The sequence below is a fragment of the Ptychodera flava genome, chromosome 17 (genome assembly GCF_041260155.1).
Source record: "Ptychodera flava strain L36383 chromosome 17, AS_Pfla_20210202, whole genome shotgun sequence".
Classification (NCBI taxonomy): domain Eukaryota; kingdom Metazoa; phylum Hemichordata; class Enteropneusta; family Ptychoderidae; genus Ptychodera; species Ptychodera flava.
In genome coordinates, this window is record NC_091944.1 from 36,525,174 (window position 1) to 36,547,368 (window position 22,195).

The 22,195-nt window shown below is 38.4% G+C and overlaps 2 protein-coding genes across 4 annotated transcripts in view; one reads left to right on the forward strand and one right to left on the reverse strand.

Annotated features, from left to right (window-relative positions):
* Window positions 1-14,434, reverse strand: part of LOC139116202 (microtubule-associated protein 9-like) — a 28,452-nt gene extending 14,018 nt beyond the window's left edge. The window contains exon 1 of one of the 3 annotated variants that reach the window (XR_011548260.1): window positions 14,313-14,398. The gene's annotated coding sequence lies outside the window, so the exon portion shown is untranslated. Of the gene's footprint in view, window positions 1-14,312 lie in introns of all 3 variants that reach the window. The other 2 variants (XM_070678761.1, XM_070678759.1) reach the window with 2 other exon arrangements.
* A 4,333-nt stretch (window positions 14,435-18,767) lies between these two features.
* LOC139116417 (BAG family molecular chaperone regulator 3-like) lies at window positions 18,768-21,031 on the forward strand. Its single transcript, XM_070679055.1, has 2 exons — window positions 18,768-19,064; window positions 19,538-21,031. The coding sequence occupies exons 1-2, from the start codon at window positions 18,870-18,872 to the stop codon at window positions 20,837-20,839; spliced, it is 1,497 nt and encodes a 498-aa protein (XP_070535156.1). The 5' UTR covers window positions 18,768-18,869; the 3' UTR covers window positions 20,840-21,031.
* Window positions 21,032-22,195: the final 1,164 nt, after the last annotated feature.

Below are 22,195 nucleotides of genomic sequence, written 5' to 3' on the forward strand. Positions count from 1 at the left end.
CCTAAAAGTTTTGATAAATTTAAAAAAATATGAAGATCCAGTTATCCCAAATTAGTTCCAATCGTGTTTTAAATAAAGCTTGGATATACCATCCAAACACATTCAGGAATTGTTTAAATTGCATAGCTACGATACGATTGAATGTGCACCGTATGTTTAATAGTGACCCCTCTAAATATTTGGTACATGTGATACAAAATGAGACTGAAGATTCTCGTTTATTTCATGAATAATAGTACGTACAAACACGTACATTTTATATTTTACACCAAGTAGATCATGTAGTATTATAATAAATGTCATGGTATTCTTTGACTTCAAAATAAGATAAACACAAAAATACAGCGAAATATAAGCTTATCCATATATATATATGTGGTAACCTCAAGATTCTCTAAAGTTATTACCAGGAACATATGGCAGAGCACAAAATGATAAATCCTCTCAAAAATAGGATAGAAAAGAGTTCAATAGCGGGTCCATGCCAGCGGTGAAAAAAATCTTAGCAATTGAATGCTCAAGCTAGAAGCCGGAGAAAGTGCACCAAGCTTGTATATGACCGGCTATTTACTAGTAAGTTTGATGTTGATGGAATCACCACCAGCATTTGTAATCAGAACTGTAACTCTCATGTCGGCGTGTGTGCCTGATGACACGGATTACAAAAATGTTTCGCGACCGGTCAGTTATGCGCACCTATTAATTTGTCATAAAGTCAGCCTTGATGACAGAAGACCGACAGAGGCTTCACGAAAGAAACACTATCTACTCAGTGAGATTAATCACCTGAACCGGCGATGTACTGCATCGACGCCATCGTTATACTCACAGTGGGACAACGAAAACTACTCAAACAGCTCAAACCGATGGGTCACTGACCCAACACGGTACAGTATTGTAATTTTAACATTTTACAGCCATGGCACAGGCATGCTCTGACAAGAACCAATCAAAACTTAGAATTAATCAGTAAAATCCTCGTCTCCTCATGTGTTTTGTCTCGCTTAGACTATTGTAACTGTCTCCTCGCTGGTTTCCCTAAACAGCTGTAGACAAATTGCAAAGACATAAGAATGCTGCCGCTCGTCACGGTCTCGTCTGTGGTGCTAAAAGGCACGATCATGTCAAACCCCTCTTGCAAAAACTTTACTGGTTGCATTTTAGTTCTCGCATTCACTATACAATTGCATCTGTATGCTTCAATCCAGTTGTGAGCACAGGACCGCAGTATTTCTGTAAGCTTCTTCATCAATATAATTCGAGAAGACAAACTCTTCTTTAGATTTACACTTCTCAGTTTTCCAAGAGTTTTGCAAATACTGTTGGCAAAGATCTGTCTCTTACATTGGCCCAACATTATGCAATAATCTTCTTTTGATATTCTCATCATTCCAAATGTACTCTTTCCTTCCGCCTTTCTCTCAAAACGTATATATTGAATATCTTGAAACAACAGTCTCAATCATCTTCATATGCCTAGTCTCCAGTGTCTATTATTCTAAATTTCCTCCCACATATGAGTTATTTGTCATTTCTGTGCTTCGAGTTCTGTTTATCAGAGATCATACGCATTACATTCTACTTTATTATTATTATTATTATTATTATTATTATTATTATTATTATTATTATTATTATTACTACAAGACGTCTCCCGCCAGACATCTGGCTTTATGATAGACGACATGCCATTTGTTCAGAACAAACATCTTGATATAATTCAATCTCCCTCTGTAGCTCTACGATTATGCATAAAAATTTTCAAGATGCCTGTTTCCATTAACTGTTGTCACACAGCTAAAAAATCAATAAAAATTTTGGTGTCAGAAACAATCTAAGCCATAATGGAGAAGACTGTGATCACATATCGGCACATATATTGATCGACCCAGAAAATAAAGCCATAATTCGGTGACCCGGTGCAAGAGGGGCGTATCTCCTATGCTTTTACAAATGTGATACGCTCCTTTTGCACTCGGCCATTAATATTATACGTAAGGTAGAACACAAGTCACATACACTCTTAGTATGCTAAAAATGCAGTTCTATTCAATACTAAAAAGTTCAAGAGTTCAGTGCGTTATACAGTCAATATAAAAATTTTATTTTTTTACCATCATCATTATGAATATCCAAACACAAACTTATTTTGTCTCGTGACACAACAATATAGATTATTTACACGTACCCTCGGCGAAACGAAATCAAATTGTTCACAATCTATATCTCATGAGGCGAACAGTTCTCTACCGGCTACCGTAGATCAGGAGTAACACTGTGAACGTTAATATTGTACACACCTCCATCGGGTTGCGCCAGATCACAAGCCACTCCTATAATTAATATTGAACTCCAATACACGCCCGTAAAACATGAATTCATCGAAATTTACATTACCTTGAATTCAATTTGGAGTGTCTTCTTTCGTCGGAAGCAGGGGTGCTAACAAAAGGCAATCTAAGAAAAGTAATACTGAGCGGTGTGAAGCGTGTGCTACCATCGACAATGTTCTACAGTAACTGTTGCACTGGTTACCGTGGTACCTTGTGCCGCTCACTGGGTGAAGCCCTCTAACATGTCTAAAGCTGTATGTCAGAATTTCATTGGTTGTCGTCTGCAATGCTATCCTGAGTTGTCAACTGCAAATATATCAAACATGATTGATATTGCCACCACTGTTTGTCCGCAAACAAACTGTTTACACAGTTTATCGATTACTATGTCAACTGATTCATGACCTGATATCACCACGATCATAAGGATCCGTCATGATTTGTGAACAAATCGAAAGTCACCCAATCCCTCCCCTCGACGAATTCTCCATGGAACAAATGTATTTTTCTAAAGAGATTGAGAGGCAGACAAAAAAAGACAATAAAGCGGTTTTTAGTTTGGGGTTGGCAGTTTTTACTTATCAGCGAGCCGAAAAAAGGCTAGAGGCTGAAGGAAGCAGGATTTGGATGTCAATAGGAAATTGCCGATCAGGAATCAAAATATGTGATTGGAAATGATAATGCGGAGATCGTAGGGAACAGGGAGACATTATAGAAAGAATTCGGGGGCTTTTGTAATGTGGAGAGGACTAATAGGGAGTTTTCGTGGCGGACGTGATGGGTAAAGAGAAAAACTAGAAGATATGTATAGATGACATTTTTCATATCGTAGCAGAAGGTACTGTTGCTTTGAAATCACTTCCCCCAAAACAGGTTGCCACAGCAATATCAACCTTCTTTAGCTCACACAATTTAGTGTCCGGGGTCGTATTTAGGGACTGGTCAGTTTGTTCAGCTCGGGGGCAGTGGCTTAAAGTGTTCACCTGATTTTTATGATATGGCGTCATCATGTTTTGGAAATGCTCAATAGGGGCAGTGTTTTTTATTCAAGATACCAGCCCATACTGGCATAAAATGCACTGCACCAGCCACAGAATTACATTATTCAGTTGCAATTTTCAAAAAGCCTGAAAAGCCCTTCGGTGCCTAACTTTACAGTATCAGGTAAAGATGTATCAGTATATCAGAAATGTCTTGATGTTAGCAAATCGAAAGTCTTTTTTACAAAGTTTAGTCATCGTGGTAAAATCTTAAATTTATATACAAAGCGTGACAAAAAACCAGACTTTTAACTGTTTTCCCTACGAGATCAGTATGAAGGAGCAGCATGAACTAATATTTATACAGAACACAAAATCATACAGAAGTTTTATTGTCATTAAGTCAAAGAAATGACACGGAGACGAAGGTTTGACCGAAATCCAGGGGTGATGACACATCCAGGCGTCGTTACCACCTTTCCCTTATGGCCATTCGCAGATTTGAATGGCCTCGGGGAGGGCAGCATGCTACCAAGGTGCACGTACTACCACGGCGGGGGCGTCGTGGCGGCCTGGCACCAGAAGAAAGAAAACCGACAATTATTACTAACCCGGGTTACTAACACTTGAACTTGAAGTCAAAATGGCCACCACCTAGGTGTTTAATTGCAGAAGGAAAATAAGTTGTTCATGTCTCAAGAATGAGCTGGTGAAAACTTAATTTAAAGCCCTCACGCCCAACATTTACATACTTTGAGTAAGTATGAGACCTATATGTGACTCTTTCCAGGCGTGTGACTTTCCGTATGAACGTTTCATAGGATGTCAACGAAAGACCTGAATCAGAATGCTACACCTCTTGACTCATATAACTGTCAGCTTCATCACATGACTGTCTAAAATATAAAAAACTACACTAGTGTCTGTCATGAAAATGTCGTTTATTGACATTCGAAATAAAAATTGTGTAAACCCTAAAGTTGGAGAGCAAGCAGCAACACTTCAAATATGAACTTATCGTAAAATAAGAACCTACGGTATTGACAGCTGCAGCCTCGCTGAGTCCATAGCATGGTTAATGGAAATGTAGTTAACGTGGTCCCAAGTAAGATAAAATAAGGATGGAATGTACATACCTATCCATGTCCTTGTCAACACCATACTTGTCTACCTTCATCATCCTTGGCCATAAAAGAACTCGCGATCACGGAGATCGTCAACAGACCCAACATTTCGAAAAATAAGAAATTATTGAAGCGATAGAGAGAGCGTATGAGGAAGTTACATCCGAGTGTACATATGCAATTTGACGCTTTTTTCTGAGGTTCTCTTTGTTGTCATGTTCCACATTGTACCTACGATAACTTCCTCTGATTGGTTACTCTTTGCGTTTCATTCTCTCATTTCACGACGCTCATTGGTCGAAATATTGCTGCGTGTCGTCACGATCTCGATCGAACCAGAGTTAAACGAGAACGGAAGATTGCTTCGAGATGGCCTCAGTCACAGCGGAGTGTTATAGTAATGCACGTGCCCTTCTGCGTACCGCACTTGACACTTTCCTCGGAGATATCTCAGTTATGTTACGCGATATACTTTTCGTAATGTTACCATTGAAATCCGAAGATTGAAGCTCGCGCGTTTTGGTCACTTATAATGTGTGGATCAATTACATCAAGTGTGAAACGATCAAGAAAATGCATCTTTCAACGAGCAAGGAAGAGGGGACTTGTGTGTGACAGGCTACCTCAATAATGACGAACTTTTTGTGTAATGACGTAAACTTTAGAATGTCCTTGCACTTGAAAAATTGACTGAAAAGTCAATGTTTAGAAAATATCACTGCCAGTTCCAGATTCAAGTTATCTTGCGTTGCAGCATTCATCTTTGAAAGCTATGATCTCGTGGACCTTCTGCAGATTTTGTCTACGATTAGCATTGCCGTGAATTTGATTTTGCTACCCACAAAGAACACAACAATTTTTCTGCAGAATGTGTTTTCACAAAGAATGTATCAGCTCGAAACTTGCTTTCATAAATAATGTGCTTCATGAAGAGGGATGATACGTTTATGGGAATCCATATTATATTCATGCATTCCGTCAAAATTGGAAGGTCCACTATGAAAAAGATATTCCAATCACAATGTGCCATCCAGTACTATTGGACTTCTCGCTCATACAACTTCCTCAACGTGTATATTATGAAAAAACATCACAGTGTATGTATTGTTTGATGACTTTGTCGACTAGAGCTGGCTGTGAGCGATCGAAATCCTGAGAAGGGTCGGCCTTATGGGAAATGCCCACACCTCAGTTTGTCAATATAGAATACATATGTATGAAATTGACATATAGATCAAATAGTAAGTATCATTCAAGGTAAATTAATTGCAAAATGCATGAATTTGGTCTAGACGGTAAATTCCGCTGATACATGTGCAGACCATTTCAGCAAGCTTAGCCTACCTCATCACCATCATGGTGGACATCTAAAGAGGAAAATGGGAGTGAAAAGGTTCAGAAAGTACAAGACACTGTGGTTGATATTACAGAACAAAAAAAAAGAAGTTGTATTGTTATAAATTATACCCACCTCTCATAAAGGAGAAGTAACTTTAACTGCGTGTTTTCATTATAATTTAGGTATATACGTTTACTTTCAATGAAAATGCACTATTTCAGTTCTCTGAAATCGTCATTTAATCGATGTTCTTGTACTAGCTTCCAAGGTTTGAAGTATGAATTTTGGTTTTCCCTGTTACCTTTTTAGGCTGCGTTCACAAAAAAAATGGTTTGGGGCTGGAGGAATTCAGGAGGGATTCGAAAATTTTGGAGGGTAGTAGAGGGGGGACTTGAAAATTTTGCTCTACCTGTAGGAGGGGACTTGAAAATTTTTTTGGTTCCCTTTTTTGTGTTACATTTTCAAATTCCAAGTTCTTGTAGGTATTATTCAATGAAAAATGAATACCATTTTTTGTGCCATCCAATTGTTGTAATGTTAGTAATAATTTTAAAAATGTAGAACCATATTGCCACATTTCATAACTTTTATCTCGAAAAAATCTAATCATGTGTGATTTGTTGTAAAAAAACCAAACTTGAGCCTAGTAACAGGGCAGAAACTGCAAATGTCGATGATTTTTTCTATGTAGTTTATCAACTACAGTTTCTTGCTGTCTCCCTACACCATGTTCAAACACACGACAAAGCCTGTATAAATATGTATAGGTGAAAATTTGATTAGAGTCCAGACTGACAGTCAGTTGTCAGTGATACAAATGCATGGTACACATACACAGGCCGTGATAGCAAGCTGAATACTGGACAATTCAACATGCTGTAGGGAGTAGAACAAGAACACAGTTGTATAAACTGAAAAAATATTGCCAAAATTATCAAAGTTAATACAGCAACTCCCTACGGGCAGTGTCACAATCAGGTACCGCCCTGCTACAGCAGTGTCACTGTCACTGTCATACCTGAGCCGTGACAGAGATAGCTCTGACCCTGATGTACTTGGTAGTTGAAGAAGAGTTTGGGTCAAATGACGCTCATATAGTAAAACATACTTGTACACAAGATCAGGCCAGAGACACAGACAAGACAAGGACAAGACAAGGAGACTTGAAAAATTATCGGGAATTTTTGAATTCTGGCATATGAGAATAATCAAATATTAAAGAAAACAGATGGGGTCAACATGCTTGATTTTCTAAATTTTCACATTCTTTTCATAAAATAATACAAAAGTAAAACTTTGAATAGTAAAGACCAAATGAAAAAATATGTGACTAAACTTGCCATTATTAAACCCAAAATTTCAGAGATTAAACATCTATCTGATGGAATATTTTAACCTTCCAGTATTGTCAATTTTGAGTAGCATCTAATTCAATTTATTTCGTGTACTCTTGAAACATTTTTTTTTTAGGTCACTGTGCTCAGATTTTTTTACAATTATGGCAATTAGCCACAATTCACAATTTGCCTACTCTCTCATGATAGTCATTTTGTGTGCTCTTCGGCACGAGCAATTAACCTGGCCAGAGTTGGATTAACTCAAGTTGGCTTAGACCGATAAATCCAAAAATTTTACCAATGCGTTTAAAATGAATCAACTTAAGAACTTGCCTTAGGAATATTACTTTACATACTGCTAATAACAGGTAGTGTTGAACACCTGCGAGTGATGGTACGGCGCAATACGTGTTTATTTTTTCTCTGCTCGTTCATCCTTTACAAATGTGCGGGCTTGTGATAGTTTAGGGGGGGGACTTGAAAAATTTTGATCATATAGGGGGCATTTGAAATTTTTTTCGGGTATTGAGGGGGATATGCAAAAAAATTAGATTTCAATCGCGATTCCTCCAGCCCCCACCCCTCACCCATCGTTATTTGTGAGCGCAGCCTTAATGACAGGTTCAGAAAACTTCTAAAGGAAACTATCATTACCAGTAATATTATCAAAGTACAATCAAGCCTTTACCAAAACAATGGATATGAGCAAAGATAAGTGGGATTTTTGCTTCGGCCTAATTGCATCTCCTTAGAAGCCCTAGAGAGCTTTTTATAAGCTGTAGCCAAATCTGGTGTGCACAGTGTCTGGGGGACTGTTTCTTAGCGCATTTTGCTTTCTCATTTTGAGTTCTCATAGAGAAAACGGTAAAAAATCAGGTTCTGTCATGTTCTGTATATGAACTGCAGATTTCATGGTGATTAGTACGCTTTGTAAAAAAAGACTTTCAAATTGCAAATATCTGTGGTGTACATGTATATCTCTGATTATATTAAAATTATGCGCCGGAAGGGCGCGCTGAAAACTGATCGTTGATATGTTAGAGTTACGGACCCAAAGGGCGCGCCGAAAACTGCAACTGAGTGATGCGATTCATGGCATGTACAGTGTACGATGCATTTTATGCAAGTATGAGCCTTAATTCAGAGATACACCGACTCCTCCCTCCTTCCCTCGTGGAGATTACTACTCAGTGTTTGTTGTAAGTCTTACAGGAAAAAGTGGCAGATTTTTGAACATATAGTATATGATGATTTCTTGTGTGTAAAACAATTCTTGTGTTGAACTGCTAAAGCCTACGCTCGCACTTGTTTTGAAAATGTACTGCCTGGAAATACTTCAATGACATAATTTTTGGTCAGTACCATGATATGCGTGATCGAATCTAGTAACACTGTAACAAGCCATGATTCAGCGTATTTCAGAACAACTCGTCAAGTTAAACAATAACCAGAGTAATGTCAAGAGACTTTGCCCCTTTATATGTAGTGCCTGTTTAATGACAACCATGCGAATACGGAAGGTAATTGACCTTGTCGATAGCTGGCGAGGGTTTTACTTTTCCAACTTCCTCCAGAGTCAGAGTAGCCCACACTTCAGGTAATAAAGACAGTTGTTAATTTCATTTTTATTTTTAATTAAGTTACTGGATGTATTGGATGTATTGGGAAAAGAAAAACCAACTTGGAGATAAGTCATTATATCACGTATGCTCCTAGGGAGAAAAAAAAATGAGAAACAAATATCCATATTGTGTGGCCATTCCTTTCTGTTCCGTTCCGTCAATTGGTGTAGGCCTTCAATAACTGCCCATAAATATAACCTTGACTTTGAACATACTACTTGATTGAAGATCCGTGGAGTTCATTTGGTTGTGGCGTGAGTTATGAATGTACAGCTAAACTTGCCATTGTTTATTCTTCACGAGATCAATTTGTTTTACACCCAATCTGTATTATCGCAATTAATTACAGGAAATTCCACCGTCAATTTCTACTTCATTAGCATTATCTTCCCTAAAATAGAGAAGTCGATAAGACCCGATGCGGAAAATAGAGAAAAAAATACAAATGATAATAATCCCTCGCTGGCTGCACCAACGCATTGAGTCAGCGACAGTGTGTAGTCAGCGATTGAGTTTACCAAACCATGTGACCAATGCAGATGACAGTTTTTTTGAAAATCAAACCTTCTGTTTAGCGTGAATAGGGTTGCTGTTGGCCTGACCTCAGTGTGTCCATTTTTCCGTTCACAAATGGCAGAGATGGCGAAGCCCCAGTAGGGCAGGTCGATAGGTCAAGCAACAAACCCTCTTAAAAACAAATACCGCAATTATACGATGTCGCTCAAATTTGATCAGAATTGGTATATTCCAGTATGGGTTACCAATGATCAACAATAAATGTTGTTTCTATCTGTTCAGTGGAGGAAAATTCTACGTTGATGTTATGACAATGATTTCTGCACAGTACAACTAGAAAAACGACAAGAAATATTTAAACCAGAAAAACAAGAATGACAAAAGTAATTAAGGTCTAACTTTAGGTACTGGAGGTCAACTTATGCAACATGCATATCAGAAACAAGCCCCTCTTAGTTTAGTATAAACGGCCTTCCCCATCTACTGTCTATGGTTGCAGCTGGTCAGTTAATATGTAACAGTTCATAAACAATGACAGGAAATGAGTCAAGATCAGTGGAGTTTGCCTGTTTCTCAATGGCATGCCTCCTGTACATTTGCAGGATTTCACTTTTTCTTACCTCATTTGCACATTTTTGACACTGATGTGTTCATTTGAACAAATTCACATCTCAACCCCTACATCTACCTGTACACCAAATACTGAGATGGTAGCTTTGGCGGTATGGGAGCCTTTGTGTGTGACGGACATACATCCGCACATACCCACAAATATACAGACATGCAAATCAGATGCAAATGAACTGATTCAGCTCATAACCTCACATTGGTAAACCAAATGTGAGCTAAAAACAGACCGACTGACCCCCATTCCAACGTTTAAAAACAGGGAATCAAGAATCAGCAGTGAAGAAACGTGAGTTACTTGAAGGCCTGTGTACTGCTGTGATGCTTATTGGCCCTTTCCTATTATTTACTTTTTAGAGAGATTGCCGAGGCAATACTGTGGACCACGCATTACTGTGAAATATGCCACAACTATTACTGCAGACCCAATTTCTGAGGGTCTATACTACAACTGCATGAATTTGATATAAATGCTGATCATCGTTCAAGAATTCCAGTGCAATTAGATACTTTTGTAAGTATACAACAATGACAGAAATATTACATTTTTATCAACAATATTCATAATCATTAATTTACTTATTTATTGCATATTTTTTTCACATTTATTATTTCTAATAATACATTTTTTGACATGTCTTACAGTTACACATAAGCTTACGCACCTCAATTATTAACTTTGAAGGTTGCTATATCGTGTGATGTGATAACCCTCTCCCGGCCAGTGCTTGTTTTTAGGCCTAAAAGTTTCGAAACCATGCATCAAAGCAAACCAAGGAACTGTTCAAACAGTTCCCCCCTAACAAAAGCAGGAACTCACAGTAAGTGTTGTTACCCACAATTCACCTTGATCTGTACACACAGAGGTCACTTGTTGAACTGAAGCACAGAACTATTGGTCCATATTTCAAAATTCTGGCAGCATTTGTTTCGATGATAATGTCTTTCTGACTTCCCACTTTGAATAATGAGAAGATTTATCCCTTTTTAGCTAGGACATAGCAATTTTGTAATTTTGCCAACAGATATTTTCGACAGTCATACAAAATATTTTCAAGGAAACTAGGGAAATAAGTTACACCTGTGTTACCAAACGAAAGGGCATTGTTTTTTTTAATATTAATGACAAAAAAAAATTCCATGTCTGACAGGTGGTATGATGAGACCATATCGGTTGCTGATATATGTACATTTGTCTTGGACGTGGGCCAAGAACGCCCTCGGTAATACTATGCCCCCGGATTTTTTTTATGTCATGAATCCTTAAATATCAAACATGTCTACAATCCTAGCCATTCGAAGAAAGAACGTGTAAAGTTATCTCACGCTTGCATACCAAGATCATATGGCAGAATAGCGGCAGATGCATATTGTGCACTCCTTTTGTGTATGAAATAATGTGGACGGTGACCTTCAGGAACGCTAAATACAATCTCCAAGCACATACTGGTGCTATGGAAATGTAGATATGCACTAACACATAAACTGAGGATATTCGCAGGATAGTGTGCAGTTATTTATACAAACCGAATCAAATAAAAATTATTCAGACCCAGGGTCCTAAGTTCTATACACTGAGCACTTGGCTTTTAAGTCCGCCATGGCAGAGTCTACAGCAATGTGACTAGTCTGCACAAAGTAAGTATATATAGTGAATATTAGATTGCTGTTGCTGCTGTTGGCCTGATCTCAGTGTGTTTTCAATACACAAATGGCGAAGATGTTAGAATTGAGCCAACACTCAACCTGGATTTCACTCCGAATTCCTTTACAAATGTTAGAAATTCAAAGCATACACAGTTTAGCAGCTGTAAACAGGCAGTTTAGGTAAAAGCCTGTTGTTCACTTATGGACAAGTCGATTTTAAATCCTGTTTTGTTGAAGGTGTGGTATAAGGTTGTATGCAAAAGTCTCAATATACACCTTATTGCGGTGGTCATACAAAGGTTTTTGCCCCTAATCTGTGGGCCCGCAATTTCAAAACCCACCCCAGCCAGTAACAACCACATACGCAAAAAGAAAAACCAAGCGACAAGTGGGCTAATATATGTAAAGGGGTGATCGGTCTGCAAACCGAAAACAAGTAGCCACAGAGACAGAATTACGATGTAAGTGTTAGGTAACTAAGCCATTCTTTTTGAGCAACGATGATAATGCTTTGAGGTTTTTCGCTACCTGTAAATGCCACACTTCGCAGGTTGAACGGTTTATTTTATTGATTTTATGTTGCTTTGAGTTAAGCCGCTTTCGATTTCTTGCCATTCAGTTGACGTCATCGGATGCGAATATCCCATAAACCTGTCTCTAATATGAATTATAAGCAATCCCGCAATTACTGGCATTCCTTGTAAGGATGCTGTTGTCTGCCTTGTTTGCCATTAAAATACCGTTTGTTCAAGCTGCAATATTAATACTGTGCTCGGTTCACCATATTTCATAGAAGTAACTGTCCGAAAGTACTCGACAAGTAACATTATTCACTGATGTTGATCGAGATTGGGGTATACTTGCCACAAATAGAGATGTTTGTTCTTCACAGGGTTTTAAATGTTTGTGACGATTTTCATGAGTGGATGGTATCCCGGAACGACAACGTCTTTTCTATCAATAGTATGTATTTCCATATTAGATAAGGTCAACAATATAAAATGTACTGAAAAGACATATGTAAAGACTAAAGTATTGCTATTCAATGATGATGAAACTGTCGATGAGCAGCCAAGGTACTTGACAATCCATTTATTTTTCATTATGCCTTGCTTGCATCTTTTTTCTCGATGTCGAATATAAAAGAGAATTTTTTACAAAGAAGTCAGTGGCACCTTCTTTCTGGTTGTCATTTAACAGAATAGGCCATTCTGCATGAACTCAACATTTTTAATGAGCAGGGAGCTGGAGACATTTCTCGTCACAACGGAAACCTTGCTTTCTATTCAGAAGAAACTTCTTGTTTCCAGCTCTGTAAGGGAACCGTCATTATTTACGGCCAGGGGCATCGAAAACTCCGAAATTTGAGTAAACTCTCCCTGCCAACCATGGTGAATTTGAGTATCCCCTCTCTAACTCAGAAATGTTGACTGAACCCCCCTTAGAAAAGTTAAATACCAGTACATGTATTTGTAAAATTACAAAAATACAGCAATGGTAAAGACCTTTCAAATCCTAATGTACCCTGCTAGATTATCATCGGTTATCTCATGATGGTTGAAAAAGATGAAACCAACAAATTGAAATTCAAAGTGACAATAAATACAGATATAAAAGCTCATGCTATGACCAGTATCCAACAATATAGCATTGTTTAATTTGGATGAGTATCATGGCAGGGTTTTTAACTAGGATATCTGACCGGGCAGAATTTGAAAGTACAGAGGGGAAGAACACGCAAGAGGCTGAGGGGGAAAGTTTTAGAGGGGGATGTCCCCTATCTTACGTGGAAATTTTTAAGATATTGATGTGTGCAATGGTGCAGTCTGGTGCAATCTGAGAGGTGTTTTTCATTTGCTTTTGTACTTAGTAAAATTGTTAGAACGCCCCAAAGCGGAGAGCACGAGAGGGGGTGTCCCCCTCGAAAATTTTGAGAAATTGATGTGTGCAACGGTGCAATCTGAGGCGTGTCAATTTATTTCGCACTAAAAATTGAGTAACCCCCTTCTTCCTCTCCACATTAGAGCAATGCCCTTGAAGTTTTCAATTTTTTGACTGACCCCTCACATTCCTCCAACCCCCCCAGGCCGTAAATAATGACGGCTCCCTAATAATACTTGAATGACGCACGAGTTTACGCTAGACTGAAAAATTATACTATGTAAGGTACTTTGCTAGCTGGTCATAAGACCATAGAAAAGTGTAAAAAAAAGTGTAAGATACCTCAAAACTTACAACGATGTACTACAAGAACAATGTATAAGCGATGATGAAGAGCATCAAGGTCACAGATGAATTAAAGCCGGTGGTCAAGCCATAAATATTTTTGACTTTAAATAATGTACAGTATAAGCAAACTACACTTTTAAGATTCTCAAAATTCTGTCTTCATTTTTTATGATAGCCATTCAATAAGCAAAAATAAAACGGCAAGAACTTCATATGAGCTATAAATGTAAAAACTTTAAAACAATTTGTATTAAAATACAAACTTGCGGGTTATTTCCCGTTTTACAGAAGGCGGAAGAAGAAGACAAATTATTGATACGAACCGTTATCGAAAATTCATTCAACTGTTCACATATCCTCATCAGCAGAACACTTCCCCATTTATCGGCTGACAGCATCTCAGGTAATAATGATATCGAAATTCGAATATAACACTGCATAGTTACGTTATGTCTATGAATGCATGTATGAGACACAGCTAACAGGCTGCGCTACACCACAAACCACGCCTGAAATTTACATCGAACTTGAATACTTGGCCGTAAACATGACACGTACCTTGAGTTCAAATCGGTATGTCTTGTCTTGTCCAACAGATGAGGCAGACGATCTCATAAAGGTACTACAGTGATGTGAAGCCTGTGCTACCCTCGATAAGTTGTTATTACTGTTCTGGTGATGGTGTCACCTGGTACCGCTCACTGCATAAAATCACGGATTATGCACGGGATTATTTCAATTGTCGTCCGAAATGCTGTTCGAAGTTGTCAAGCATACATCGATCAAACATGATTGATATTCCTACAGCTGTTTTGCGCCACCACAGACCTGACAGCGACAATCACGACGATACGTGATATTTTGTGAACAAATCGAAAGTGACTCACTTCATCCTTTTAACGACTACACTGCAAGGTTTTATCGCCAGATTCAGTGGCAGTCAGACACCCGTCAAACTCAGCGGGGGTTTAAGAGTATTCAAAATCAATTTGTTGTTGGGCTGGCAATTTATACTCCAAGTTGTATCAGAAGGCGGGATTCGGAAAGGCAATCGTAAAGGAATCGCCGATTTTAATAGAAGACAAAAGATGTGATGGCACATAATACTGAGGATATTGTTTGTTGCAGGGGGAAATCATAGACGGAAATGAGGGGCTTTCGTGATGTTGAGAGAGCTTAGGCTGTATTCACAAATACTGGTGAGGGGAGGGATCGAGGAATTCAGGGCATTGAATATTCTGCGGGTAGTAGGGGTTGGGACTTGAAGACTTTGGTCTAGACATAAGGGGGATCTGAAAATACGTTGGTTCCCTGTCTTTTACGATTTCAAAGAATATATATATATTGCAGGATGCATGAAACTTACGTAACAGATGTAACATTGTTATCTTTAACTTTGGGATCATCACTCTGTCTTCTAAAATTGAAATAGGAAGACTACCTTGTTTTTCTTCTTCCATGAGATGGAGGTCCACCTCTTTTTCAGGTCTGCATAAAAAACCTACCCCCGCCAGCCGAAGAAACCCTTTACCTGTCTGTCATACACTAAAATGAGTTGCACAGTTACATTGTATATATACATATCATTTAAAAGGCCTGAGTACGTTTTTAATATTAGTATTGGATTATGCATAATGTTTCGTAAATCTTTCTTCTGGCCCTCCGATGAGCCTCATCAATGATTAACGAATATATCGACGGTCCCTAAATCGCATGATGTAATTGATGGCTGGTTGACACCTGTAATCGTCTATAGCAAATGGAAGCTGGGACAGATAAAGAAATGAAAGACACTATACTCTCGATCGGAATCACTGCAACGTTTGTACACAGGGGAAGGCACAAAACGGGGTTTTGCAGAGGTTATTCAAATTTGCCGTCACGTGTTCTCATATAACCAATCATTAAATATTGACATTTAATAAATGAAGGTGAAAGTCACAACAATCATAGCATCTGCCAATATTTAGGATTTCAAAAATTATATACTCCCACGGGATTACGAGCTGTTTGCAGGAAAGTCATACAATATAATGGAAGGGCCCATTACTTGTCATGTAATTGCTTTAAGGGACTGGACATTTATAATTACCAGGGGGAGGCCGGGGGAATTGGAGGTGGGTCTCAAATTTCCATGTCTATGTTTGAGGGAGGGCCATGGTTTTTTTCAAAGGAATTTGAAACTATATTTTGGGGAAGTTCGCAATTTTTTAGCAGGGAATATTCTCAAATGCAGAGAGGCTCCATATGGTGTACTTAATTGAAATGTCATATTATGACTGCTCAAGTGTGGCACTGACATACCTACAATCTATTGCAGTAAAATTGTAGTAAAAGAAGTTCACTGATGTTCATTTACAACTCTTCTGCTGTGATTTCAGAACGTGTTGTGCATTCATTTTCTTAGAGTCTGATATACAAAGGTATCACAGGCAGGTGGTATTTGAACAAGTTTTTTCACTAAACATTAAGAATTAGAAATGCTTCAAAAATACTAGTCAGGTTATTTTCATCAAAATGGTGACATAGAATCAACCATGGGAACTTGCCCACCAAATTTCAGAGTATTCAAAATACACATGTCGGTCTCTTGTCATTCTTGTTGCAAATATGAAAGGTTTCAAGTCTATACGAAATCAAGAAGTGCGCTTTCTACATGCGCTGAAAACAACATCCACTTAAATTCACAGTACATCAGTTTTTGATGTGACATTCACCCTAATTCTTTTCATGATTATTTGATTTATCACGGAGTTTGCCATCATCATCATCATCATCATCATCGTCATCACCATAATCATCATCGTCATCACCATAATCATCATCGTCATCGTCATCGTCATCTTCTACAGCCTCATCTCCTCTTCCTCCTCCTCATCAGCATCATTTCTACATACCCTGAAAATGTCTACAAAAATTCACAATACATCACTTTTTGTTGTGACTTTCACCCTCATTTATTCTATGATCATTTGATTTATCAGATTTTGTCATCATTTTCTTTCTCCTCCTCCTCCTCCTCCTCCTCCTCATCATCATCATCATCATCTTTCTCCTCCCCATCATCGTCTGTAAGGTGATGTAGCAGACGATCAATAATTTTATGTTACTTGTTCATCTATCAACTTCTTCACAAAGAATGTTTACAGGTACATGTAATATATGTCAGCCTTTTGCATTGCCACTCCACTTTCAATGTCAATGTCACATTCTTGTCCTGGGTTCGGTTTACAATGGCCAATCTGAAGAGGAGCAATGTTCCGAAGTACAACGACACAATCGCTATCATGTCTATTGGCTTTCAGTTTATTAGCTTTTCATCTGTTTTAGGCAAACTGAAAGTTCAGTAATAGACAAGTATATCTGGAATACAGCAAAATGAACTGTAAAGGTTAAGACTGATGAAGTTTGTTTCATAAGGGCCCACAATGTTCGACCATATTTTGAGGACTTTCACTCAAATGAAAAAATCGAGAAGTGATGAGTGATGAAGAAGATATAATTGCTGAAATTACAGATTCAGAATCAATATCTGAGACCAATGAAACTATTCATTAATGACTCTGATGAAGCTCATCAACCTTTTTGGTTGTATTTAACACAGCCAGGCCGTACGGCAACATATAGAAGCAGACTGTTATTTGGTGATGTGTAGGTTTTATACATCACTGATAATCACTCTTGTGTCAGTTCTTCTCATCTGTTACATGTAACGGGGTAGTAGCTGTAACTTTTGAATATATTTGCTTGTTTTTGTGTTTTGGTCTGTGTAATTACTTCAATATCTTATTTGACTCCCGAAAGCATGTTGAAATTCTTGGTGTTCAGCTTGTGAATACATACTGCATGTGTGTAAAGTGCATTGTTGGTTTACATTTTGATTTTGGTACGGACTAAACTCATACGTCAACAATCACAATCGTAGTTATACAGATACAAGTTGTGTTGATAAGCCAAATCCTGGTATTTCTACATGTTTTTGAGAGATGAACGACACAGCATTATCAACGTTACAGCTACTGTCCCTTTAATTCACAAACGATGGCAAGGAAGAATATTTTAAGAGAGCACAAACATAACAGTGTGAGAATCTTGATTCCGTATGATCAAAAAAGCCATTTGTTTTCAAGTATCATACTTTCAATCAGCTTGTCCGACTCATTCCATGGAGGACACATATTCCAGTAATTGATTGAACAGCACCTTCCTGAACAGTTGCAGTAAACAATGAAATCTGAGTGACAGCTACTTGATATTTCATTTGTAAGTGTAAAATGATAGTCTGAATTTGAAGAATGAACAAGCATTTTACATCCACCAACATTTAATCGTGTTATCGTGACTTTTAAGTAACGGGACATTGTATAAAAATGCCCCCCCCCCTAATTTTTAAAAGGACCCCATTGCAAAATTGAAGTCCATGGGCCAAAATGCCCCCAACTCTCTGATCATAGTTTCAACACTGTGATCCATTTCCCTCGTAAGTCTTCGAATTCCACCTGAGTCCTTCTCCCGAGATCTAGGTCCTTCTCTAGCTCTGCAGGGAGTATAACGCCGGTAAGACACAGCCCTGCCAGGCAGAGCTAGGTCCTTCTCGATGCTTCTACAACACCTGGCATCAAAACGTGGGGCGTGTCATTCACCTGTGTACGCCTTTACCTGTGGCTGCAGTCAGTGCAGTACACAAAAACAGACAGTATAGAGCTACTGTCTATGACTAAAGCTCGTCGCGTCCACAGGTCGCAACAAGTCGCTTCGCGATCGGTACCGATTCACTTTCTCTGTTTACTGTGAATCAGTAGCGATCGCGAGACGAGATTATCGCATATCTGTGGTCGCATCGCCGTCTGTGTTGTTGATGGCTCATATAGTGCAACTCATGGTGGTGTGACGTAAAACTTGCGACGCCCTCTAGTGACAGACTATATCCTAAGAAGCTTTGTAACCTGAAATGTCATTGGACAATATCTAGCCACTTATAACATATAAACCAATTAAATAAGACCTTGTAAATCAAGCAAATGTTCTTTCCAGAAAGACGGGGATCTTTCCCGAACTGTCAACCCTACCAGTCTTTTCGAGAAAGTACCAAGCCATGTGTATAAAGTCATCGAGATGGCCAGCCAAGATCAGTCAGACTCATCCAATCGTACATCGTACAACGCTGGTAGATTTCGTGTAGAGACAGATTCTAGTGACCCGCTACCACCAGGTTGGGAAATGTTATTCGATACGCAATCCGGCTGGCCATTTTTCGTTGACCACAATACAAAACGAACAACTTGGCAAGACCCAAGGCGAACGAGACCGGTATGTAAACTATTTACCTAGCTTTAGTTTTGATTCCGGTACATATCAACCACGGACGGTGAATGTTTGCGTGTCTGGGAATTTGACTGATTGCCTGTCCCTTGGCCGATTGCCTTACTTTTAATTGTACAATTTGATGAGATGTCTCGCAAATTATTTGCGTAATTCCTTTAGAACAAATGCTGGACTATAAGTCTACAATAATAAATGAGTTATCGAATTTCATGTGTAAGAATATGGACCCCTAATAGTTTTACTGGTTTTTACACTACATATGTACGCCATTCCCATTTGAGCATGCCAATGAGACAGCTTCACGGTGTTATTATAATTGTGTACATTATCTTTGTAACAATTGTCTAACCACGACGCATATATTTCTTTATACAGTCGATGCAGCAACCCTTTGCTGGCAGAGAGGCTTTTTTTGGAAGACAATCACCATTTGCTGATGACCCATTCTTTAGTGAAAGACAACACCCAGGGTATGCTGGCCATGGAGTCCTAAATCGAGGCAGTCAAAGCCTGGCACTGCTAGAGAGAGAATAATACCGATAGAGGTTGAAGGGCAGAACACTCCAGTGAGTCAGTCAACCAGAGATCACCAACAGCTTGGCCAAGATGCTCACAAGGCAGGTGTGAGACAACATCACCAATTTCAACAACAACAGCAACGCAACCAAGAGAGGGCGTTTCCAGAGTTTGGTCAACGTCCTTCTAATCAACGACAACCAGGGAATGGGCAAAGCTCCAGCAATGAAAGAGTAATACCAATTCATGTTGAAGGGGCATCTCAGAGTCCATCACAGACAAGAAAAACAGAGAGTCCATCACAGACAAGAAAGACATCACAGCATCCGTCGCAAGCAAGACAGTCAGCTCCAAAGCAACAACCAACACCGCCTCAAGCTCCACATAAAGAAGTAGCAACAGAAAGAGTGCCCTCAGAGTCTCCAAGCAAACAAGGAAATCAACAACCAACAACTCAACCTCCTGGATTGGTTGAAATAGAAAAGATCATGGAAGATACCAAGCATTTACTTGAGCAGGTTGAGAACTTCCATGGAAATAAAAAAGACAAACAGTATTTGTACCTGGAGGAATTCCTGACCAGAAATCTACTGAAGTTAGACAACATAGAATCAAATGGCAATGAGGAGATTAGAAATGCCAGGAGAAATGCAGTGGTCCATGTACAGAAATGTATTGAGATCCTGGAACAGAAAGTTGCTAATCCAAGTGCCAGAAATCAGCTCATCGAAGACGCAGGAGACAAGGGCATCAGACAGGATGAAGCTGTTGAACATGTTGGAAATGTACAAAGTTGTTGCATAGATGACACTGAGTGTCAGAACATTGAGGACAAATGTGAAAATACTGACCTAATAGAAATGGAAGATGAAGATAGGGAAAGACTTGATGTAGATGGTGATACAATGCTTTCTATGACTAACTGTGACAACCATGTAGATGTGTCAAAAGATACTACTACTAGTTCTGAAAGTGAAAATTGCAAAGATAATTCAGATTCTGAAATGAATGAAGACAATCAGTTAGATGAAAATAATAGTGAAAATGCATTAAGTTTTACCAATACTCAAACTATCACTGATGTTGCAATGAATTTAAATGAAACAGAGGAAAGTTTTGACAGCAGTGAGTGCTTAGATGTTCAAAATGAAAGTGAAGTAATCAGCTGTGATGGCACGCATGCTAGTCAGTTTAAGTCTACTAATGATGTAGAGCTATCTGAAATGGAAACCAATGTACAATGATAGTGCAATCTAGATCTATCTTTTTTTCAGATTAATGTTAGAACTTGAAGTTTACAGTGGCAAGCTCTCTGTGATACTAGCCAAATGTGTGTATTTATGTTTGTGTGACTGACTTCCAATATATTTATTTAGAGATATTTGTAGATATTGAGAGCAACTGTTTTCAGGAGCACATTGATGAATATTCTAATGTTATTATTTTAGTGAATATTTATCTGCCGTAGTATTTTATATGTATCATATACAGAGACTACTGTATACCTCTTTTATGTCGCAAATTTTCCTTTATATTATGTACAGATAGCACTTGTATTGCAAATGTTCATCTGAAAATAAAATATTTGAAACCTGACATTCTTAGGCTCAGAGTGGTTTCTCTCTGCTGTATGGAGGTTGAACAATGTGTGTGTCTCATGGGTATGCATTGCATGTAGTACAGGTATGTTGATTGTGTGCAGTAGTATATTATTATCAAAGTCCAATAAACAGAGTGTTTAAATCACCAAGCATCGTTGATCTAAACAATGGTTCTGTATGATATTTGTATTTGTGATGAAGCCAGTCTACTTCCAATGATTTCAAATTTAATGAATTTTTTCACTATAAACAATGATGTGTCAGTTTGCCCCAAATAAGCAGGAATTATATTAATCATGGAGGTCTAAATTTTGTGTGATTTACCTCGCAACTATCAGATGAAGCATATCAGGAAAATACCAGGAACAGGAGTGTAGATTAAGGAGTCGTCAGAGTGGAAAGATGCATATCATGAAGTATTCCTGACTGAAGTCAAAGACTTTAAAAAGGCTTGTTATCAATCCCTTTGCGAAAAAACAGACTGTCACAAATACAGCAAATAAATGTGCCATCACTAGATAAATCATAACACAGAAGGCCATGTGAAATGACAAGCTGCATAAAAACATTGGTTAATGGAGAACTCCTTCAGGAAAATAAGTCTGCTTTAACCAGCAGACCAGACGTAAGACGTACAACCTGGAAAGCTTCCTTATGGATATTGGTGAAATATAGATACATGTACATGCTATGAAAGAACAGCATGACTGACATTTGATCCATGTATTCTGTGACGTTTCAAGTGAACAGAGTAACATGGCAGCTAAATTTCGTAATGTGAAACTCACATTCTAAGCAGCATTTTTTGATAAACTTTGGTGGATACACGGCTGTATTGATAATTCCCTGATATCAGGTAAGCATTGGCATAGGGCATACTGAACATTGTGAATTCTAACAGTAAAAGTATTTTAGACATATTTTGATGAGATTCAGTTGGGAGTGTGATACTGTAATTGTCTACATGTTGGTACAAGATCAGCATTATAAATAATGCAG

Excerpts from the sequence above, each read along its gene's own strand:
- LOC139116417 (XM_070679055.1), top strand. The coding sequence starts at position 18,870 with ATGGCCAGCCAAGATCAGTCAGACTCATCCAATCGTACATCGTACAAC. Across the intron at positions 19,065-19,537 it reads ACCCAAGGCGAACGAGACCG|ACAACACCCAGGGTATGCTG; the intron begins GTATGTAAACTA and ends CTTTAGTGAAAG.